The sequence below is a fragment of the Odocoileus virginianus genome, unplaced genomic scaffold (genome assembly GCF_023699985.2).
Source record: "Odocoileus virginianus isolate 20LAN1187 ecotype Illinois unplaced genomic scaffold, Ovbor_1.2 Unplaced_Scaffold_23, whole genome shotgun sequence".
In the NCBI taxonomy this organism is placed as follows: Eukaryota; Metazoa; Chordata; class Mammalia; order Artiodactyla; family Cervidae; genus Odocoileus; species Odocoileus virginianus.
Window position 1 is genome coordinate 8057 of NW_027224285.1, and position 23933 is coordinate 31989.

The 23933-nt window shown below is 53.1% G+C and overlaps 1 protein-coding gene and 1 long non-coding RNA gene across 4 annotated transcripts; both read right to left on the reverse strand.

Annotated features, from left to right (window-relative positions):
- Positions 1–419: 419 nt before the first annotated feature.
- Positions 420–6500, reverse strand: LOC139033621 (uncharacterized). The gene is made up of 8 exons (XM_070463054.1): positions 6495–6500; positions 4997–5130; positions 4030–4309; positions 3551–3701; positions 3202–3493; positions 2510–2569; positions 1375–1568; positions 420–1096 (listed from the first exon to the last, which is right to left on the reverse strand). Exons 1-8 carry the CDS (start codon positions 6498–6500, stop codon positions 906–908), a joined length of 1308 nt encoding a protein of 435 aa, XP_070319155.1. The 3' UTR covers positions 420–905.
- Positions 6501–6908: 408 nt separating this feature from the next.
- Positions 6909–15479, reverse strand: LOC139033623 (uncharacterized). 3 transcript variants are annotated; one of them, XR_011486147.1, is made up of 7 exons: positions 14946–15479; positions 13964–14074; positions 13137–13329; positions 12445–12504; positions 11308–11501; positions 9632–11032; positions 6909–8081 (listed from the first exon to the last, which is right to left on the reverse strand). It is a non-coding gene; the product is annotated as an uncharacterized lncRNA (long non-coding RNA). The 3 variants fall into 3 exon arrangements; XR_011486148.1 differs by lacking the exon at positions 6909–8081 and having other exon boundaries at positions 8099–10841; positions 14946–15468; XR_011486146.1 differs by lacking the exon at positions 6909–8081 and having other exon boundaries at positions 8099–11032; positions 14946–15467.
- Between the last annotated feature and the right edge of the window lie 8454 nt (positions 15480–23933).

Genomic DNA, 23933 nt, shown 5'->3' on the forward strand with positions numbered 1-23933 from the left:
AGAATGAGGGACCAGGCGGGGGGAAAGTGTGGCATAGAGGACACTGCAACATTAATGAAGAAATGGAAATGGAAACAATAATGGAACACTTCCATCACAGGTCCTCAAAAAGGCAACTAGACAGTATTCAGTAGACGCCCACATTCCACTCCTACATCACCCTGAAAGAAGTAAACACAGAAAGTCACAAGCCTGTACACAACTCTTCAGAGCAGCACTATGCACAAGAGCCCACAGGTGAATACAGTCCTATTGTCCATCAACGGATGAGGGGAGAGTCGAGTGCAGTGCCTTCCCAGCCTGCAGGATTATTCAGCGTCAAATAGGACGCAGATGCTCTGCAACAGACAACAGACATGGTCATCCTACTGAATGCTCTCCATGCCACTCACACATACAGTTGAAAAACTCATAGAATTGTTTCTAAGTTCACTTTATCTCACAGAAAAAATAAGTTTGTACATGTAATCAAAAATCAAAACACATATGAAGAGAGGGACGTATCGGGCTGGAGACACAGGCTCAGGGCTGGCGCTGGCACAGGGGCGGCACAGCATCTGCCTGGGAAGGCGAGGCTGGCTCACCAAGTGGGAGCAGCTCCCGGGATGTGAGGGGAGGAACTGGCTCCGGTGCCTGAGCTGCTAGAAAAGCTGTGTCTGCTGGGGTCTCTCGAAGCACAGCTGGATAACACCAGAGCCACAGCTGACTGCAAAGCACCAAGGAGCTCCAGAGCCGAGGCAGTGCCCTGGCCGAGGTTGGCTTAAGTCTGGGGACTGAGACTGTAGAAGCAGCGCTGGCACAGGATTTCCGGGCGATTCAGGCTCTGAAGGAGGAAGAGAGCTGTTTCTTGCACGTTCTCTGGATCTAGAAGTGGAGCCTGGAGGTACATTTCCTCGCTTCCAAGCCTAAGGGAGAGCCATGGCATGAGCACGCTGCAGCACTGGGTTTGGAGCCGGCATGTTTATTTGATACAGTCCTTGAACTTGAATGGGAGCTGGGCTTTGAGCTTGCTCTGACTGTGGAGCTGTGGCAGGTAGTAGGGGTGCTGTTGGCTCTAGGTCTGGGGATGTTTCCAGAGCTGCTTCTCCAGCAGGTGCTGTTTCTCCCAGAAGAGAAAACACTGTCAGTAAGACTGCTGCTTTTCCATGGATCCCAAAGACGGGATGCTACTCGCTACTTAGCCCTGAAATCTCAATCCAAGATGACACCTACACCAAGGAAATCCTCCCAGGCTGCAGTCCAGGGGAATAGTGATCTGAGCCGCCTCAGTGCACCTGGTCTAGCTCCAGCCTCAGGAGGCGCTGCTCTGTGTGGCCCAGCCCCCTCCCTTCCTTTTCGCCCCCCTCCTCCTCACCCACCCCGAGTCCTCCTCACCGTGCCCCTCTGCCTCAGTGGGCTCCAGGGTTTCCAGCTGCGCCAGGAGATGGCGGGCTCGCTGCTCCAGGTCCGAGTCGGGCATGCTGAGCTGTACGTAAGCGAGGAGCATCTTCAGGCAGGGACGTTCTGGGGACTGTAGGAAGTCCTCAGGGTAAACCTGCAGCCAGGTGCCCAGGATGGAGGCCATGGCCCTGGGGGCGTCACGGGGGCAGCAGAGTCAGAGACCTGGCCTTCCCGCCACACTGCACTGCGGGGCCGCCCTGCGGGGACCTGGGCCTCTGCGCCTTCTGCCCCTGCCCATCCAGAGGCCAGTTCTCCTCCACGCTCCATGTCACCTGGGGACCAGGCAGAGGAGGCCTGGACACAGGGGAGGGGCCACCAACGAGCCTGCTCAAGTGACAGCCCTTGATCCACGGCCTGACCATCTGTCCGATTCCTGAGGGCAGCCTGACATGGTGCACTGACCCTCCCCCTGCCCCGCCCACTGGTGTCACCACTGCGAGGGCAGGCCGGGCGTCTACTCTCGTCACTGCATCTAGGGAACACGAAGCGGTCCCAGGAGTATCTGGCCCAGGAGGGCACACACAGACTCTGTCATCTGCCCAGGCTTCCTGCGGGCCTCCTAACACCTCAGATTGACCTCCTACATCTAAAGGCTGCCTCATCCCCTAGGGACGCGCCTTCATCTCCTCCTGCCACTGACACTCATCCTGTACCAGCGAGGGCTCAGCTGTCCCCTGAGTGTCAATAGGTCCCCTGAGCACCAGCTGAGCAACCCCAGCTGAGGTTCCACCAGACAGTGAGCAGGATGCTCTCCACGCTTTGTGCTCTGTGTCCCAGGATTGGGGGTAGAGGCAGGACTGGGATGGACAGGGGACCGGTGTGGACTCTCATGGCGTGGACTGTGACCTCTGACCTAGCAGATGCTCCTCAGAGCATCCCAGACCCCTCCACAGCTCTCTTGGCCTCCTTTCCGCTTTTCCAGGAGAAGTCCCCCAGACCTTGGCCCCCAGTAGGATCCAGACTCTGTGAGACACAGGATTCTGCTAGCCCTGCCCATCCGGCAACCCCATTGCTCCTGGCAGCTCTCTGGGGAAGGCAGGCGCTCCCTCTTCAATCACAATCCACTCACGTTTTCAGCTGGTGCAGGGGTCCACTGTCCTCATCGCAGTAAGGGAGGATGCATCCGTACCTACAGGAGGCCAGGAAGGTGTCACATGGACAGTAGTGGAGATACGCCCAAATGTGATGGCTAGTGCGACAGGGGTACCCCTCTCCCCCAGCCCCTCACCCCGAAAGAACTGAAGCCCTGGGGTGCAGGACTGCTCTCTGCTCGATTCATTATGTGATGCTTGTGCCTAGAAAGGTGCCTGAGCCTTGTGCACCTTCCTCTATATTTCAAGAACGAAAGAGCCCAACCAGCCCCTTCCGAGTGCCTGGGGCAGCACTGATCACTCCCAGGGACCCCTGCTCTCACTCACCCAGCACAGGGCACCTCTCACACCTCACCTTGCAATTGGGAAAATGCTTTGGGCCAAAGTCAAAGGCACAGAGACTACCGAGACAGAGGCATTCCTCGAGGTGAGGAGGAACGTGATGACTCAGCACAACCCCAGCATTTCCAGGGGACCAGGTTCCCGAAAGCACTTTCTGGTACGCACCCACTTAGTGCCCACAGTCACCCTGGGGGCTGTTCCTCCCTTTCCCCTCGTGTGCAGAAGGGGCCAACTGGGGCTCAGAGAGTTGGACAGACATTCCCACGACTCACAGCTGGAAGCTGCCCGGGTCCCCCTGAGTCCCCAGTTCGGGAGGGGAAGTGCTCACCTCGTGAAGAGAAGGTCCAGCACCTGCTTGGGGGCACCAAAAGCCCTGTAGGTTCCCAGGAATGTGGCGAGGTAGGCGGGGTGACGGCCCAGGAAGACAGGCACCAGGTTGCCCACCAACGTCTCCAGTCTGCATCTCTGGACGCTCCACACCCTGCAGGTCTCATTCCTGTCCCCTGCGGACACACTTTCCCCCTGGGGTGGAACACAGCAGAGACACGAGTCAGAGGCGGAACCAAAGACTCCAGGAAGGCAGGGGCTGGAGCTCAGACTGAGTCCCCAAGCGTCCAGGACTCAGGGCAGGAGGAGGGGCAGGAGTGCCCTCCTCAGGATAAACGTCCTGGCATCACGAGTGAACTGGCACTGGGCCATGGTTACGTGTGTTAGCGTCTCGGGGCAGTTTGTATTGGACAGCTCCCCGGGTGTTAACTGCATCATCCCTGTGGTGGTGTCCAAAACTTCCCATTCTGTGGATGAGAACTGGGGTGAGAGGGGCTGATCCTGGGGTGAGAGACATCAGGATTCTCAGGCCCACATGGATACCTGGGGATGGATTTAGTACAGGATAAACTGTAGAAAAATGCAGACAGGCTCCTTGGGGACATTAAGTGAAATCCTATCACAGTCTCCTTCTGAGAGTCCCACATGGAAGTGAAGAGTGATTTTGCATCTGGACAAGTCAGGGCCTGGGCCGCAAGGGCGCTTCAGAGAGCTGACAGTGTCAGGTTCCTCTGGGAGCAGGACTGCAGGAAGGACCCAGGGGCGTGCCAGGGTGGCTCTGGGATCCAGAACGTCCTGGGTGTCAGGTCTTCTCCCACCTGGCACTCACCCTGTGCCCTCCCTGGGCTCTGTCGCTCGTGAGGGGCTCCTGCCCCTCGTGCAGAGATGTGGAGCAGGGGCTCTGAGGACTGGCTCCTGTCTGCAGTTCCGTGAGGAGCCCTGTGAACAAGTGCCCGGCAGCCGGGCAGAAAGTCTCAGGCCACCGGCCAGCTGCCTGTGGTGCTTCTCGGACCCCAGACAGCTCCCCTCCAGACACACGCCCACCACTCTCTGCACAGACCTCCACCGAGGACGCAGACAGCCGACCACCTGACAGCCTTGGGTCCACACTGGCACAGAGCCGAGCACCTCAGGGATCCTGCTTCCCCACTGCCAGCCTGTCCTCAGGTGTGACCGTGACAGGACCACCAGGTCACCACATGCCCAACAACCTGCTACTGCCCAGAGGGAGAACCTCCCCTCAAGTCCCCCTCCCCCGCACATGGAGATGAGGGCAGCTGGCGCTGCCCAGGGAGGGCTCCCAGTGGCGGCCAGGCCTGGTGTGGCCAGCTCTATGTTGACTGGGATTACCTTAGGTGACCTCCGGATAAAGGACCAGAGGCATCCAGGTTGAGTGCTGAACTGCCTGAAACATCTGAAAAACCTCTCCCTCCAGGGTTTCCTGAAGCAGAAGCCCTGGCCAGTCGAGACACAGCTGGAGAACATCCTTCTGGATGAAGACTCTCCAGCCAAGTGAGCCCCAACTGGCTGTGGTGCTGTTGCTAGAAGGTGGGTGCCTGGTTACAGGGTTCCGAGTTCTGTTAGGGTCTGCCATCGAGGAAGTGACTTCACCACCCGGGGGCCCCTTCCTTGGATTGACAGTTGACACCCCTGCACATAGCCCTCAGGATCCTGACCGCTCATCCCTCATCCACGCAGCCCCGGCCCTTACACTTTTGCACCACACAGCCCTCCACACAGCTCCTGGGCAGGCTGTGTGTGCAGCTCTGAGTTGACAGACCTGGGCCCAGACTCACCTCCCGTTTCCCACCTGTTCTCCGTCCTGGATGAGTCCCTGTCTCTCAAAGCCTGTTGGTGTCCCCACCTGCACACCGGGGATGATGCCCGCAGGGACTTCTAGCAATGTCCTCAGACATAGGTGGGACGAGACCTGGAAAATATGGGAGTCCGGGTCTCAGGCGGGCAGGGCCTCCAGCCCCTGTCGGTTCGTCTTATTACCATCCTCCTGTCTGTCCCTCTTCTGATGCCCACCCACAGGCCTTTCCGTATTCACTGTGCTCGGGTGTGTGTGTCCGTCGGTATCTGTGCTCAATCTCTAGAGGCCAGAGGAACACTGCCCCCAAACAGGGAGGGATGGGAAGAGAATTCTAGGATCTAAGGCTATCTAATTCCTAATGGATTAAAAGCTTGAACAGAACGACTGAAACCATTTAGCTCCTAGAAGTAAAGGGGTGCTGTGTTCCTCCTGTACATCAGTCTTGGCAATGAAGTCTGGGTGTGATTCCAAAAGCAAAACAAGCGGAAGGAAAAGTGAACAGGTGAGAGTACATCAAACTCGAAAGCCCCGGCATGGGGAACCATCAAGAAAATAAGAAATGAAGTATGAAATGGAGACGGTATTGGCAATTGCCATGTCCAATAAGGGTTCCTATCCAAAATATATGGAAGAAAAGCTATGACAAACCTCCACAACATCTTAAAAGAAGGCATGGACATCACTTTGCTGACAAAGGTCCAAGTTGTCAAAGCTATGGTTATTCAAGTAGTCATGTATGGATGCCAGAGCTGGACCACAAAGAAGGCTGAGCACCAAAGAACTGTTGCTTTTGAACTGTGGTGGTGGCGAAGACTATCATGAGTCCACTGTGCTGCAAGGAGATCAAAACAGTCAATCCTAAAGGAAATGAACCCTGAATATTCACTGGAAGTCCCGATGCTGAACCAGAAGCTCCAATACTCTGGCCACCTGATGCCAAGAACCAACTCACTGGAAAAGACACTGATTGGGAAATATTGAGGGCAGAAGGAGAAGAGGAGTCACAGTATGAGATGGTTGCATGGCATCATCGACTCATCGGGCAGAGGTTCGAGCAAACTCTGGGAGACAGTGAAGGACAGGGAAGCTGGGATGCTGCCGTACATGGGGTCATAAAGAGTCAGACACTACTGAGCAAATGAACCACAAGACATTTCTCCAAAGAAGACACGTGCATGTTCAACAAGTACATGAAGAGATCTTCAACATCGTTAATCATCACACACATGCAAATAAAAGCCACAGTGGGACAGAGATTGGCCATCATCAGAAAGAACACCGTTATGAAATCTTCACCACGATATAGAGTACAGGGAACCTTTGTCAACTGCGGTTGGAACGAAAATTGGTGTAGCCTGTATGGAAGGCTCTATGGAGTTTCCTCAAAACACTAAAAATAAAACTACTGTGTTATGCAGCAATTCCATTACTGAATATGTATATTAGAAGAAAACGAATAAGCCAGTTAGAAAAGATACGCGCATCCGAATACTCATAGCAGCATTTCTGTCAATAGCCAAGTCATAAAAACAATCTACGTGTGCAGCAGTAGATGAATGGAAATATGGGCGTACAGTACATCCATATATAATCATCGACTGAATTTGGATGACGTCTGTTTTCCAGGAACTTACTCATATAGCCTAACATGTTAAGCAGAGAGGTGTGAAATTTTTCATTCTTTTGTATAATTCTTTTCTGAACAGTATTGATCTTATTCATAATAAGCTCGTTTTTATTGGCTTGGAAGTGTCCATCTAATTTCCAGATAGAGAGACTATAATTTCATGTTCCAAATCCAAAATTTACTTGATTCCATCGAACGTAGTGTTTGTACTCTGATTGTTTTATTAACACTTAGGATTTCTACGTTGAATCCCTCCTCCATTTCCATTGTTTAAAATTTTGTCTTCAAACCCCAGCTACAATAAATGTGCTTTGTAATTACAATTTTGAAACGTAAGGGGAAAAGATCATGACTTTATTAAAGAAGAAAAAAATCACAGCTGCTGTAAATGGAAGGAAAGTACACCAGAAATATTCAGTTCAGTTCAGTTGCGTCGCTCAGTCGTGTGCAACTCTGCAACCCCAGGAATCGCAGCATCCCAGGCCTCCCTGTTCATCACCAACTCCCGGAGTCTGCCCAAACCCATGTCCATCGAGTCGGTGATGCCATCCAGCCATCTCATCCTCTGTCGTCCCCCTTCTCCTCCTGCCCCCAATCCCTCCCAGCATCAGGGCTCTTCTCCAACGAGTCAACACTTCGCATGAGGTGGCCAAACGATTGGAGTTTCAGCTTCAGCATCAGTCCTTCCAATGACCACCCAGGACTGATCTCCTTTAGGATGGACTGGTTGGATCTCCTTGCAGTCCAAGGGACTCTCAAGAGTCTTCTCCAACACCACAGTTCAAAAGCATCAATTCTTCGGCGCTCAACTTTCTTCACCGTCCAACTCTCACATCCATACATGACTACTGGAAAAACCACAGCCTTGACTAGACAGACCTTTGTTGGCAAAGTAATGTCTCTGCTTTTTCATATGCTATCTAGGTTGGTCATAACTTTCCTTCCAAGGAGTAAGCGTCTTTTAATTTCATGGCTGCAATCACCATCTGCAGTGATTTTGGAGCCCAAGAAAATGAAGACTGACACTCTTTCCCCATCCATTTCCCATGAAGGGATGGGACCAGATGCCATCATCTTAGTCTTCTGAATGTTGAGCTTTAAGCCAGCGTTTTCACTCTCCTCTTTCACTTTCATCAGGAGGCTTTTCAGTTCCTCTTCAATTTCTGCCATAAGGGTGGTACCGTCTGCATATCTGAGGTTATTGACATTTCTTCCGGCAGTCTTGATTCCAGCTTGTGCTTCTTCCAGCCCAGCGTTTCTCATGATGAAATCTGCATATATGTGAAATAAGCAGGGTGACCATATACAGCCTTGATGTTCTGCTTTTCCCATTTGGAACCAGTCTGTAGTTCCATGTCCAGTTCTAACTGTTGCTTCCTGACCTGCATACAGGTTTCTCAAGAAATGAGGTGGTAATAAATGATGGATAGAATCCTGTCTGTTTCAATGTATGAGACAAGGAGTTAAAAGGAACCACATACAGAGAATAAAAACATTTTAAAAAATAGAATAGAGAAACAGACAGAAAGTGTTCCAAAACTTCAAATCTGAGGAACTGCCATGCTCAGTAAATCTCAAAACACACCCCTGACCTTACCTACCGAATCAGAAGACAAAGAGCATTTGCAGTGACTTTCAGCCACTGATATTATGGAAAGGTTTATAAACGGTCACATGCCTTCCCAGGAATGAAACGCTGGTCTTTCCCAATAGAAACCTGCAAGCACCTTTAAGTGGAAGCGCTAAGCACAGCTCTTTTTTCTTCTTCTTTTTTTTTTTTGTTTCAACTACATGCTAGAGCATTGAGTGGATAATTGCAGGAACATGGATCGTCTGGAAGAGCCATCTTACCCATGCCAACAGCTTTCTCCCAATTAATCCAATGATCTAAGATGCTGGGGGCTGAGAAGGAGTTTTCACAGAGAGACTCATGACAAACTCATGCTATGTAGTAGTTACACATCACGGACCTGTATGAAGCACTTGAAAATCAAAGACTTCACCTGATGATGCTTTGGTCAAGAGGAGGGAAGGCTCCTTCTCAGCGATCACCCATTTCATACCAAGCTTTCCCACTTCCAGAGCCTGAGAACTCCTGGCACTGGCTCCAGGCCCAGTCTGCAAACATCCACACTGCAGAAGGCTGCCCTCCGAGGCGTAGGCCCCAGGGATGGGACTCTCAAGGCAGTCAGGACCGAAGGTGCCTGGGGCTCCCCACACAACCTCCTGTGCTAACGCCCCCTGAGGAATCCTGGGTCATGACAACTGCGGGAGCCAGTCAGTCAATTTCATCTTGGACCACAGGGCAACTTTCTGTCTGTGTTTACTGAAGCCCCTGGCATACTCTCTCCCTGATCCTCTTGCATTATGGGACTGTCTGGATGAGCCAAACATTATTCTTTCAGCTGTGCTCTAAACTACAATATCTACTATCAAGGAAAAGATTACTTCTGCATTAAAGCACAGTGTGAACTTGAACATGACAATCCCCGTTTCAGAGACATCTCCTCGCATAGGTAGCGTGAGTAAAGATGGCCCGTCTATTCTGCAGATCACAGTCTTGCAGGTGGTCCCTGTGCAAGTCATCGTCTTCACTCACAGGGCCTCAGCCGTTCCTGGGGAAATGTTCCTTGTCCTTCAGGGCACGAAGTGAAGTGAGTCTGAACCCTCTTCCTCACCGCAGCAAAGAGAGGCCCACAGAGCCACTGACGGGCACCTTCCAGCTATGACGAGGCCTGGGCTTGCTTGGCACCCAGCCGTAAACCACCCAGAGATGGGGAAGGCTGGGCAGACTCTGTGCAGGCTTTGAAAGCTCCTTGTTTAATCCGTCACTATCCACTTGGAAAACTGAGGCCCAAATCGGAGTGGGAAAAACCAGGGCTCGGGGCAGGGGCAGAGTCTCAGGCCATCCTCGGCTAGGGCAGCACCACACAAACCAGGTTGGCTTTGGGAATTAGAGAACCAGAACCCCAGAACATCCCCACTTACCTGGATTAGATGTCTCTGGGTGTCCACACAAATATACACAACACTCACACTAAGATCAGAAGAGGTGACAGTAGGGCATTGTGGTCAAAGGAGGAGTGGACCTGGGGAGGCGTCAAATGAAAAAGAAGCCAGGCGATGATCACAGACTGGATCTCACGCTGTCTCTGGTGCAGGAACGGACCATGACTCAGCCGGAGGCCTCTGCCAGTGTCTCCCAGGGGTTCGAGGCTGTGGACTCACCTGAGACACGAGCTGCTTCATTCGGTGGCAGGCCACAAGGGCCTCTTCAGAGGCTTCTTCCCCAGAATGAGGGACCAGGCAGGGGGAATGTGTGGCAGAGAGGACACTGCAACACTAAGGAAGAATTGCAAATGGAAACAATAATGGAACACTTCCATCACAGGTCCTCAAAAAGGCAACTAGACAGTATTCAGTAGACGCCCACATTCCACTCCTACATCACCCTGAAAGAAGTAAACACAGAAAGTCACAAGCCTGTACACAACTGTTCAGAGCAGCACTATGCACAAGAGCCCACAGGTGAATACAGTCCTATTGTCCATCAACGGATGAGGGGAGAGTCGAGTGCAGTGCCTTCCCAGCCTGCAGGATTATTCAGCGTCAAATAGGACGCAGATGCTCTGCAACAGACAACAGACACGGTCATCCTACTGAATGCTCTCCATGCCACTCACACATACAATTGAAAAACTCATAGAATTCAGTTTCTAAGTTCACTTTATCTCACAGAAAAAATAAGTTTGTACATGTAATCAAAAATCAAAACACATATTAAGAGAGGGAAGTATCGGGGTGGAGACACAGGCTCAGGGCTGGCGCTGGCACAGGGGCGGCACAGCATCTGCCTGGGAAGGCGAGGCTGGCTCACCAAGTGGGAGCAGCTCCCGGGATGTGAGGGGAGGAACTGGCTCCGGTGCCTGAGCTGCTAGAAAAGCTGTGTCTGCTGGGGTCTCTCGAAGCACAGCTGGATAACACCAGAGCCACAGCTGACTGCAAAGCACCAAGGAGCTCCAGAGCCGAGGCAGTGCCCTGGCCGAGGTTGGCTTAAGTCTGGGGACTGAGACTGTAGAAGCAGCGCTGGCACAGGATTTCCGGGCGATTCAGGCTCTGAAGGAGGCAGAGAGCTGTTTCTTGCACGTTCTCTGGATCTAGAAGTGGAGCCTGGTGGTACTTTTCCTCGCTTCCAAGCCTAAGGGAGAGCCACAGCATGAGCACGCTGCGGCACTGGGTTTGGAGCCGGCGTGTTTATTTGATGCAGTCCTTGAACTTGAATGGGAGCTGGGCTTTGAGCTTGCTCTGACTGTGGAGCTGTGGCAGGTAGTAGGGGTGCTGTTGGCTCTAGGTCTGGGGATGTTTCCAGAGCTGCTTCTCCAGCAGGTGCTGTTTCTCCCAGAAGAGAAAACACTGTCAGTAAGACTGCTTGTCCATGGATCCCAAAGACAGGAAACTACTTGCTACTTAGCCCTGAAATCTCAATCCAAGATGCCACTCCCCCCAGGAAGTCCTCCCAGGCTGCAGTCCAGGGGAATAGTGATCTGAGCCGCCTCAGTGCACCTGGTCTAGCTCCAGCCTCAGGAGGCGCTGCTCTGGGTGGCCCAGCCCCCTCCCTTCCTATTTCGCCCCCCTCCTCCTCACCCACCCCGAGTCCTCCTCACCATGCCCCTCTGCCTCAGTGGGCTCCAGGGTTTCCAGCTGCGCCAGGAGATGGCGGGCTCGCTGCTCCAGGTCCGAGTCGGGCATGCTGAGCTCTACGTAAGCGAGGAGCATCTTCAGGCAGGGACGTTCTGGGGACTGTAGGAAGTCCTCAGGGTAAACCTGCAGCCAGGTGCCCAGGATGGAGGCCATGGCCCTGGGGGCGTCACGGGGACAGCGGAGTCAGAGACCTGGCCTTCCCGCCACACTGCACTGCGGGGCCGCCCTGCGGGGACCTGGGCCTCTGCGCCTTCTGCCCCTGCCCATCCAGAGGCCAGTTCTCCTCCACGCTCCATCTCACCTGGCTGACCAGGCAGAGGAGGCCTGGACACAGGGGAGGGGCCACCAACGGGCCTGCTCAAGTGGCAGCCCTTGAGCCACGGCGTGACCATCTGTCCGCTTCCTGAGGGCAGCCTGACATGGTGCACTGAGCCTGCCCCTGCCCCGGCCCCTGGTGTCACCACTGCGAGGGCAGGCCGGGCGTCTACTCTCGTCACTGCATCTAGGGAACACGAAGCGGTCCCAGGAGTATCTGGCCCAGGAGGGCACACACAGACTCTGTCATCTGCCCAGGCTTCCTGCGGGCCTCCTAACACCTCAGATTGACCTCCTACATCTAAAGGCTGCCTCATCCCCTAGGGACGTGCCGTCATCTCCTCCTGCCACTGACACTCATCCTGTACCAGCGAGGGCTCAGCTCTCCCCTGAGTGTCAATAGGTCCCCTGAGCACCAGCTGAGCAACCCCAGCTGAGGTTCCACCAGACAGTGAGCAGGATGCTCTCCACGCTTTGTGTTCTGTGTCCCAGGATTGGGGGTAGAGGCAGGACTGGGATGGACAGGGGACGGGTGTGGACTCTCATGGGGTGGACTGTGACCTCTGACCTACCAGATGCTCCTCAGTAGCACCCCAGACCCCTCCACAGCTCTCTTGGCCTCCTTTCCTCTTTTCCAGGAGAAGCCCCCCAGACCTTGGCCCCCAGTAGGATCCAGACTATGTAAGACCCAGGATTCTGCTAGCCCTGCCCATCCGGCAACCCCATTGCTCCTGGCAGCTCTCTGGGGAAGGCAGGCGCTCCGTCTTGAATCACAATCCACTCACATTTTCAGCTGGTGCAGGGGTCCACCGTCCTCATCGCAGTAAGGGAGGATGCATCCGTACCTACAGGAGGCCAGGAAGGTGTAACATGGACAGTACTGGAGACACGCCCGAATGTGACGGCTAGTGCGACAGGATTCCCCCTCTCCCCCAGCCCCTCACCCCAAGAGAACTGAAGCCCTGGGGTGCAGGACTGCTCTCTGCTCGATGCATTATGTGATGCTTGTTCCTAGAAAAGGTGCCTGAGCCTTGTGCACCTTCCTCTATATTTCAAGAATGAAAGAGCCCAACCAGCCCCTTCTGAGTGCCTGGGGCACCACTGATCACTCCCAGGGACCCCTGCTCTCACTCACCCAGGACAGGGCACCACTCACACCTCACCTTGCAATTGGGAAAATGCTTTGGGCCAAAGTCAAAGGCACAGAGACAACCGAGACAGAGGCTTCCTCGAGGTGAGGAGGAACGTCATGACTCAGCACAACCCCAGCCTCTCCAGGGGACCAGGCTCCCGAGAGCACTTTCCGGGACGCACCCACTCAGTGCCCACAGTCACCCTGGGGCCTGCCCCTCCCTTTCCCCTCGTGTGCAGAAGGGGACAGCTGGGGCTCAGAGAGGTGGACAGACATTCCCACGACTCACAGCTGGAAGGTGCCCGGGTCCCCCTGAGTCCCCAGTTCGGGAGGGGAAGTGCTCACCTCGTGAAGAGAAGGTCCAGCACCTGCTGGGGGGTACCAAAAGCCCTGTAGGTGGCCAGGAATGTGGGGAGGTAGGAGGGGTCACGGCCCAGCAAGGCAGGCACCAGCTTGCCCACCAACGTCTCCAGTCTGGTCTCTGGACGCTCCACACCCTGCAGGTCTCATTCCTGTCCCCTGCGGACACACTTTCCCCCTGGGGTGGAACACAGCAGAGACACGAGTCAGAGGCGGAACCAAAGACTCCAGGAAGGCAGGGGCTGGAGCTCAGACTGAGTCCCCAAGCGTCCAGGACTCAGGGCAGGAGGAGGGGCAGGAGTGCCCTCCGCAGGATAAACGTCCTGGCATCACGAGTGAACTGGCGCTGGGCCATGGTTACGTGTGTTAGCATCTCGGGGCAGTTTGTATTGGACAGCTCCCCGTGTGTTAACTGCATCATCCCTGTGGTGGTGTCCAAAACTTCCCATTCTGTGGATGAGAACTGGGGTGAGAGGGGCTGATCCTGGGGTGAGAGACATCAGGATTCTCAGGCCCACATGGATACCTGGGGATGGAGTTAGTACAGGATAAACTGTAGAAAAATGCAGACAGGCTCCTTGGGAACATTAAGTGAAATCCTATCACAATCTCCTTCTGAGATTCCCACATGTAAGTGAACAGTGATTTTGTCTCTGGACAAGTCAGGGCCTGGGCCGCAAGGGCGCTTCACAGAGCTGACAGTGTCAGGTTCCTCTGGGAGCAGTACTCCAGGAGGGACCCAGGGGCGGGCCAGGGTGGCTCTGGGATCCAGAACGTCCTGGGTGTCAGGGCTCCTCCCACCTGGCACTCACCCTGTGCCCTCCCTGGGCTCTGTCGCTGGTGTGGGGCTCCTGCCCCTCCTGCGGGGATGTGGAGCAGGGGCCTCCGAGGACCGGCTCCTGTCTGCAGTCCCGTGAGGAGCCCTGTGAACAAGTGCCCGGCAGCCGGGCAGAAAGTCTCAGGCCACCGGCCAGCTGCCTGTGGTGCTTCTCGGACCCCAGACAGCTCCCCTCCAGACACACGCCCACCACTCTCTGCACAGACCTCCACCGAGGACGCAGACGCCCGACCACCTGCCAGCCTTGGGTCCACACTGGCACAGAGCAGAGCACCTCAGGGATCCTGCTTCCCCACTGCCAGCCCGTCCTCAGGTGTGACCGTGACAGGACCCCCAGGTCACCACGTGCCCACCAACCCGCTCCTGCCCAGAGGGAGAACCTCCCCTCAAGTCCCACTTCCCCGCACATGGAGATGAGGGCAGCTGGCGCTGCCCAGGGAGGGCTCCCAGTGGAGGCCAGGCCTGGAGTGGCCAGCTCTAGGTTGACTGGGATTACCTTAGGTGCCCTCCTGGTAAAGGACCAGAGGCATCCAGGTTGAGTGCTGAACCGCCTGAAACATCTGAAAAACCTCTCCCTCCAGGGTTTCCTGAAGCAGAAGCCCTGGCCAGTCGAGACACAGCTGGAGAACATCCTTCTGGATGAAGACTCTCCAGCCAAGTGAGCCCCAACTGGCTGTGGCGCTGTTGCTAGAAGGTGGGTGCTTGGTTACAGGGTTCCGAGTTCTGTTAGGGTCTGCCATCGAGGAAGTGACTTCACCACCCAGGGGCCCCTTCCTTGGATTGACAGTTGACAGCCCTGCATATAGCCCTCGGGATCCTGACCGCTCATCCCTCATCCACGCAGCCCCGGGCCGCACCCAGTTGCACCACACAGCCCTCCACACAGCTCCCGGGCAGTCTGTGTGTGCAGATCTGAGTTGACACACATGGGCCCAGACTCGCCTCCCGTTTCCCACCTGTTCTCCGTCCTGGATGAGTCCCTGTCTCTCAAAGCCTGTCGGTGTCCCCACCTGCACACCGGGGATGATGCCCGCATGGACTTCTAGGGATGTCCTCAGACATAGGTGGGACAAGACCTGGAAAATATGGGAGTCCGTGTCTCAGGCAGGCAGTGCCTCCAGCCCCTGTCGGTTCGTCTTATTACCGTCCTCCTGTCTGTCCCTCTTCTGATGCCAACCCACAGTCCTTTCCGTATTCACTGTGCTTGGGTGTGTGTGTCTGTCGGTATCTGTGCTCACTCTCTAGAGGCCAGAGGAACACTGCCCCCAAATAGGGAGGGATGGTAAGAGAATTCTAGGATCTCAGGCTATCTAATTTCTAATGGATTAAAAGCTTGAACAGAACTACTGAAACCATTTAGCTCCTAGAAAGAAAGGGGTATTGTGTTCCTCCTGTACATCAGTCTTGGCAATGAAGTTTGGGTGTAATTCCAAAAGCAAACGAAGCAGAAGGAAAAGTGAACAAGTGAGCGTACATCAAACTCGAAACCCTCAGCATGGGGAACCATCAATAAAATGAGAAATGAAGTATGAAATGGAGAACATATTGGCAATTGCTCATGTCCAATAAGGGTTCATATCCAAAATATATGGAAGAAAAGCTATGACAGACCTACGCAACATCTTAAAAGACGGCATGGACATCACTTTGGTGACAAAGGTCCAAGTTGTCAAAGCTATGGTTATTCAAGTAGTCATGTATGGATGCCAGAGCTGGACCACAACGAAAGCTGAGCACCAAAGAACTGTTGCTTTTGAACTGTGGTGGTGGCGAAGACTATTATGAGTCCACTGTGCTGCAAGGAGATCAAACCAGTCAATCCTAAAGGAAAGGAACCCTGAATATTCATTGGAAGGACCGATGCTGAACCAGAAGCTCCAATACTTTGGCCACCTGATGCCAAGAACCAACTCACTGGAAAAGACCCTGATTGGGAAATATTGAGGGCAGAAGGAGAAGAGAAGTCACAGAGTATGAGATGGTTGCATGGCATCATCGACTCATCGGGCAGAGGTTTGAGCAAACTCTGAAGAAAGTAAGGGACAGGGAACCCGGGGGGTGTTTCCCAGTCCAGGGGTTTCATAAAGAGTCAAACGCAATGAGGAATGAACCACAAGACATTTCTCCAAAAAAACCCTCGTGCTTGTTCAACAAGTACATGAAGAAAATCCTTCAACTTTGTTAATCATCACACACATGCAAATAAAACCACAGTGGGATAGAGATTGGCCTCATCAAAAAAAGAAAACCGTTATAAAAATTTTGACCAGAATAAAAGAAAAGGGGAAAATTTTGTCAACTGGGGTTGGGAACGAAAATTGGTGTTCCGGTATGGAAGGCACTATGGATTTTCCCCTCAAAACAAAAAAAAATAAAACTATTGTGGTTTTGCAGAAATTTTTTTAGAATATGTTTATTGAAGAAAACCCAATAAGCCGGGTTAAAGGAAAAAAGATACGCGCTTCCGTTTTATTGCAGCATTTCGGGGTAAATAGCCAAGTCATAAAAACAATCTAGTGTGCAGCAGTAGATGAAGGGAAAATTTTTGGGCTTTACATTACACCATATATAAATCTTCAACAAATTTTGGAGAGGGCTTTTTTCCGGAACTTACTCATAAAGCCTAACATGTTAAGCAGAGAGGTTTTGAAAATTTTTTCATTCTTTTGTTTTAATTTTTTTTCTGACAGTTTGATCTTATTCATAAAAAAGCTCTTTTTTTATTGGTTTGGAATGTCCCATCTAATTTCCTATAGAGGACTATAATTCATCCCCCAAACCCCCAAAAATTTTTACTTAAATTCCCATAAAACAAAGTGTTTGTACTTGATTTTTTTAAATTTAATACTTAGGATTTTTTCGTTGAACCCCCCCCAATTTCCTTTTGTTTAAAATTTTGTCTTAAAACCCCCAGCTACAATAAATTTGCGTTTTGAAATTTTACAATTTTGAAACGAAAAGGGAAAAAGTCATGTTTTTTTTAAAAGAGAAAAAAATCACAGCTGCCTTTAAAGGGAAGGAATTTTCCCCCCAAGAAAAAAAAAAAAAAAAAAAAAATTTAAAGTTCAGTTCATTTTTGCGTCGCTCTTTTCGTGTGCAACTTGAACCCCAAAATTTTCGCGCATCCCAGGCCTCCCTGTTAAATCACCAACCCCCGGGGAGTCTGCCCAAACCCTTGTCCATCGAGTGGGTGTTGCCATCCAGCCTTTCCCCATCCTCTGTCGCCCCCTTTTTCCCCTCCTCCTGCCCCCCCCCTCCCACCCCTCGGGGCCCCCAAACCCCTCCCACCCCCCCGGGTCAACACTTCGCATGAGGGGGGCCAAAACGTTTGGGAATTTCCCAGCTTCACCCAATCAGTCCTTTCCCAATAAACCACCCAGGACTGATCTCCTTTGGGAGGGAAAGGGTTGGATCTCCTTGCCGCCCAAGGGACTCTCAAGAGTCTTCCCCAAACCACCACAGTTCAAAAGCATCAATTCTTCGGCGCTAATTTTCCCCTTCACCGGGCCCAAACTCTCACCCCACACTTTAAATAGGGAAAAAAACCAAAGCCTTGCCTAGACAGCCCTTTTTGTTGGAAAGAAAATTTTCCTCTGTTTTTTTCATATGCTATCTAGGTTTGGTCATAATTTTCCTTCCAAGGTTTAAGGGGCTTTTAATTTCATGGCTGCAGTCCCCAAACCCTGCAGGGGTTTTTGGGAGCCCAAAAAAAATGAAGCCCTACACTCTTTCCCCATCCATTTTCCCATAAAAGGGATGGGACCAGAGGCCACATTTTAAATTCTTTGAATTTGAGCTTTAAGCCAACGTTTTCACTCTCCTCTTTCATTTCATCAGGGGGCCTTTTTAGTTCCTCTTAAATTTCTCCCATAAGGGTGGGTACCGCTGCATTCTGGGGTTTTGACATTTCTTCCGGCAATTTTGTTTCCCAGCTTGTGCTTTCTTCCAGCCAGCGTTTTATGATAAATTTTTGCAAAATATTGAAATAAGCGGGGTTACCAAATACAGCCTTGATGTTCTGCTTTTCCCATTTGGAACCAGTCTGTAGTTCCATGTCCAGTTCTAACTGTTGCTTCCTGACCTGCATACAGGTTTCTCAAGAAATGAGGTGGTAAAAAATGATGGATAGAATCCTGTCTGTTTCAATGTATAAGACAAGGAGTTAAAAGGAACCACATACAGAGAATAAAAACATTTTAAAAAATAGAATAGAGAAACAGACAGAAAGTGTTCCAAAAATTCAAATCTGAGGAACTGCCATGCTCAGTAAATCTCAAAACACACCCCTGACCTTACCTACCGAATCAGAAGACAAAGAGCATTTGCAGTGACTTTCAGCCACTGATATTATGGAAAGGTTTATAAACGGTCACATGCCTTCCCAGGAATGAAACGCTGGTCTTTCCCAATAGAAACTTGCAAGCACCTTTAAGTGGAAGCACTAAGCACAGCTCTTTCTTCTTCTTCTTTTTTTTTTGTTTCAACTACATGCTAGAGCATTGAGTGGATAATTGCAGGAACATGGATCGTCTGGAAGAGCTATCTTACCCATGCCAACAGCTTTCTCCCAATTAATCCAATGATCTAAGATGCTAGGGGCTGAGAAGGGGTTTTCACAGAGAGACTCATGACAAACTCATGCTATGTAGTAGTTACCCATCACGGACCCGTATGAAGCACTTGAAAATCAAAGACTTCACCTGATGATGCTTTGGTCAAGAGGAGGGAAGGCTCCTTCTCAGCGATCACCCATTTCGTACCAAGCTTTCCCACTTCCAGAGCCTGAGAACTCCTGGCACTGGCTCCAGGCCCAGTCTGCAAACATCCACACTGCAGAAGGCTGCCCTCCGAGGCATAGGCCCCAGGGATGGGACTCTCAAGGCAATCAGGACCGAAGGTGCCTGGGGCTCCCCACACAACCTCCTGTGCTAACGCCCCCTGAGGAATCCTGGGTCATGACAACTGCGGGAGCCAGTCAGTAAATTTTCATTTGGACCCGGGGAAAATTTCGTCGTGTTTACTGAAGCCCCGGGCCCATACTCTCTCCCTGTTTCCTTTTTGCATTAGGGGACTTTTCGGGTTGAGCCAAACATTATTCTTTCAGTTTTGTCCCTCTAAATTTTCCAATATCTATATCAAGAAAAAAGATTTATTTCCCTGCATTTAAAAAAAACAGTGTGAATTTGGGAACGGGGACAACCCCCGTTTCAGAGAGATCCCCCTCCATGGGAAAGCGTGAGTAAAGATCCCCCGGGTCTTTTTCCTGCAGATCACAGTTTGCTGTGGCCCTTTGGCAAGTAATCGTCTTCCCCCACGGGGCCTCAGCCTTCCTGGGGAAATTTTCCCTTTCCTTCGGGGCACGAAGTGAAGTGAGTTAAAAACCCTTTCCTCACCGCAGAAAAGAGGGGCCCCCCAGAGCCCTGAGGGGCCCCTTTTCCAGTATGACGGGCCCTGGGTCTTGGGCCCCCAAACCGTAAACCACCCAGAGATGGGGAATGCTGGGCAGACTCTGTGCAGGCTTTGAAAGCTCCTTGTTTAATCCGTCACTATCCACTTGGAAAACTGAGGCCCAAATCGGAGTGGGAAAAACCAGGGCTCGGGGCAGGGGCAGAGTCTCAGGCCATCCTCGGCTAGGGCAGCACCACACAAACCAGGTTGGCTTTGGGAATTAGAGAACCAGAACCCCAGGACATCCCCACTCACCTGGATTTGATGTCTCTGGGTGTCCACACAAATATACACAACACTCACACTAACATCAGAAGAGGTGACAGTAGGGCATTGGGGTCAAAGGACGAGCAGACCTGGCGTGGCGACAAATGAAAAAGAAGCAAGGCGATGATCACAGACTGGATCTCACGCTGTCTCTGGTGCAGGAACGGACCATGACTCAGCCGGAGGCCTCTGCTAGTGTCTCCCAGGGGTTCGAGGCTGTGGATTCACCTGAGACACGAGCTGCTTCATTCGGTGGCAGGCCACAAGGGCCTCTTCAGAGGCTTCTTCCCCAGAATGAGGGACCAGGCAGGGGGAATGTGTGGCAGAGAGGACACTGCAACATTAATGAAGAAATGGAAATGGAAACAATAATGGAACACTTCCATCACAGGTCCTCAAAAAGGCAACTAGACAGTATTCAGTAGATGCCCACATTCCACTCCTACATCACCCTGAAAGAAGTAAACACAGAAAGTCACAAGCCTGTACACAACTGTTCAGAGCAGCACTATGCACAAGAGCCCACAGGTGAATACAGTCCTATTGTCCATCAACGGATGAGGGGAGAGTCGAGTGCAGTGCCTTCCCAGCCTGCAGGATTATTCAGCATCAAATAGGACGCAGATGCTCTGCAACAGACAACAGACATGGTCATCCTACTGAATGTTCTCCATGCCACTCACACATACAATTGAAAAACTCATAGAATTCAGTTTCTAAGTTCACTTTATCTCACAGAAAAAATAAGTTTGTACATGTAATCAAAAAATCAAAACACATATGAAGAGAGGGACGTATCGGGCTGGAGACACAGGTTCAGGGCTGGCGCTGGCACAGGGGCGGCACAGCATCTGCCTGGGAAGGCGAGGCTGGCTCACCAAGTTGGAGCAGCTCCCGGGATGTGAGGGGAGGAACTGGCTCCGGTGCCTGAGCTGCTAGAAAAGCTGTGTCTGCCGGGGTCTCTCGAAGCACAGCTGGATAACACTGGAGCCACAGCTGACTGCAAAGCACCAAGGAGCTCCAGAGCCGAGGCAGTGCCCTGGCCGAGGTTGGCTTAAGTCTGGGGACTGAGGCTGTAGAAGCAGCGCTGGCACAGGATTTCCGGGCGATTCAGACTCTGAAGGAGGAAGAGAGCTGTTTCTTGCACGTTCTCTGGATCTAGAAGTGGAGCCTGGTGGTACTTTTCCTCGCTTCCAAGCCTAAGGGAGAGACAAGGCATGAGCACGCTGCAGCACTGGGTTTGGAGCCGGCATGTTTATTTGATACAGTCCTTGAACTTGAATGGGAGCTGGGCTTTGAGCTTGCTCTGACTGTGGAGCTGTGGCAGGTAGTAGGGGTGCTGTTGGCTCTAGGTCTGGGGATGTTTCCAGAGCTGCTTCTCCAGCAGGTGCTGTTTCTCCCAGAAGAGAAAACACTGTCAGTAAGACTGCTGCTTTTCCATGGATCCCAAAGACGGGATGCTACTCGCTACTTAGCCCTGAAATCTCAATCCAAGATGACACCTACACCAAGGAAATCCTCCCAGGCTGCAGTCCAGGGGAATAGTGGGGAGCCTGCTGAATGCACCTGGTCTAGCTCCAGCCTCAGGCGGCGCTGCTCTGTGTGGCCCAGCCCCCTCCCTTCCTATTTCGCCCCCCTCCTCCTCACCCACCCCGAGTCCTCCTCACCATGCCCCTCTGCCTCAGTGGGCTCCAGGGTCTCCAGCTGCGCCAGGAGATGGCGGGCTCACTGCTCCAGGTCCGAGTAGGGCATGCTCAGCTCTACGTACGCGAGGAGCATCTTCAGGCAGGGACATTCTGGGGACTGCAGGAAGTCCTCAGGGTAAAACTGTAGCCAGGTGCCCAGGATGGAGGCCATGGCCCGGGGGGCATCATGTGGGCAGCAGAGTTAGAGACCTGGCCTTCCCGCCACACTGCACTGCGGGGCCGCCCTGCGGGGACCTGGGCCTCTGCGCCTTCTGCCCCTGCCCATCCAGAGGCCAGTTCTCCTCCACGCTCCATCTCACCTGGCTGACCAGGCAGAGGAGGCCTGGACACAGGGGAGGGGCCACCAACGAGCCTGCTCAAGTGACAGCCCTTGATCCACGGCCTGACCATCTGTCCGATTCCTGAGGGCAGCCTGACATGGTGCACTGACCCTCCCCCTGCCCCGCCCACTGGTGTCACCACTGCGAGGGCAGGCCGGGCGATTACTCTGCTCACCTCATCTCGGGAACACGAAGCGGTCCCAGGAGTATCTGGCCCAGGAGGGCACACACAGACTCTGGCACCTGCCCAGGCTTCCTGCGGGCCTCCTAACACCTCAGATTGACCACCTACATCTAAGGTCTGCCTCATCCCCTAGGGACGCGCCGTCATCTCCTCCTGCCACTGACACTCATCCTGTACCAGCGAGGGCTCAGCTCTCCCCTGAGTGTCAGTAGGTCCCCTGAGCACCAGCTGAGCAACCCCAGCTGAGGTTCCACCAGACCGGGAGCAGGATGCTCTCCACGCTTCGTGTTCTGGGTCCCAGGATCGGGGGTGGAGGCAGGACTGGGATGGACAGGGGACCGGTGTGGGCTCTCATGGGGTGGACTGTGACCTCTGACCTACCAGATGCTCCTCAGAGCACCCCAGACCCCTCCACAGCTTTCTTGGCCTACTTTCCTCTTTTCCAAGAGAAGCCCCCCAGACCTTGGCTTCCAGTAGGATCCAGACTATGTGAGACCCAGGATTCTGCTGGACCTGAACATCCAGCAACCCCATTAGTCCTGGCAGCTCTCTGGGGAAGGGAGTCACTCCCTCTTAAATCATAATCCACTCACATTTTCAGCTGGTGTAGGGGTCCACCATCCTCATCGCAGTAAGGGAGGATGCATCCGTACCTACAGGAGGCCAGGAAGGTATAACATGGACAGTACTGGAGACACGCCCAAATGTGACAGCTAGTGCGACAGGGTTCCCCCTCTCCCCCAGCCCCTCACCCCGAGAGAACTGAAGCCCTGGGGGGCAGGACTGCTCTCTGCTCGATGCATTACATGATGCTTGTTCCTAGAAAAGTGCCTGAGCCTTGTGCACCTTCCTCTATATTTCAAGAATGAAAGAGCCCAACCAGCCCCTTCTGAGTGCCTGGGGCACCACTGATCACTCCCAGGGACCCCTGCTCTCACTCGCCCTGGACAGGGCACCTCTCACACCTCACCTTGCAATTGGGAAAATGCTTTGGGCCAAAGTCAAAGGCACAGAGACAACTGAGACACAGGCTTCCTCGAGGTGAGGAGGAATGTGATGCCTCAGCACATCCCCAGCCTTTCCAGGGGACCAGGTTCCCGAAAGCAATTTCCGGGACACACCCTCTCAGTGCCCACAGTCACCCTGGGGGCTGCCCCTCCCTTTCCGCTCGTGTGCAGAAGGGGCCAGCTGGGGCTCAGAGAGGTGGACAGACATTCCCACGACTCACAGCATGAAGGTGCCCGGGTCCCCCTGAGTCCCCAGTTCGGGAGAGAAGTGCTCACCTCGTGAAGAGAAGGTCCAGCACCTGCTTGGGGGCACCAAAAGCCCTGTAGGTTCCCAGGAATGTGGGGAGGTAGGCGGGGTGACGGCCCAGGAAGGCAGGCACCAGGTTGCCCACCAATATCTCCAGTCTGGTCTCTGGACGCTCCACACCCTGCAGGTCTCATTCCTGTCCCCTGCGGACACAATTTCCCCCTGGGGTGGAACACAGCAGAGACACGAGTCAGAGGCGGAACCAAAGACTCCAGGAAGGCAGGGGCTGGAGCTCAGACTGAGTCCCCAAGCGTCCAGGACTCAGGGCAGGAGGAGGGGCAGGAGTGCCCTCCACAGGATTAACGTCCTGGCATCACGAGTGAACTGGCGCTGGGCCATGGTTACGTGTGTTAGCATCTCGGGGCAGTTTGTATTGGACAGCTCCCCGTGTGTTAACTGCATCATCCCTGTGGTGGTGTCCAAAACTTCCCATTCTGTGGATGAGAACTGGGGTGAGAGGGGCTGATCCTGGGGTGAGAGACATCAGGATTCTCAGGCCCACGTGGATACCTGGGGATGGAGTTAGTACAGGATAAACTGTAGAAAAATGCAGACAGGCTCCTTGGGGACATTAAGTGAAATCCTATCACAATCTCCTTCTGAGATTCCCACATGTAAGTGAACAGTGATTTTGTCTCTGGACAAGTCAGGGCCTGGGCGCAAGGGCGCTTCACAGAGCTGACAGTGTCAGGTTCCTCTGGGAGC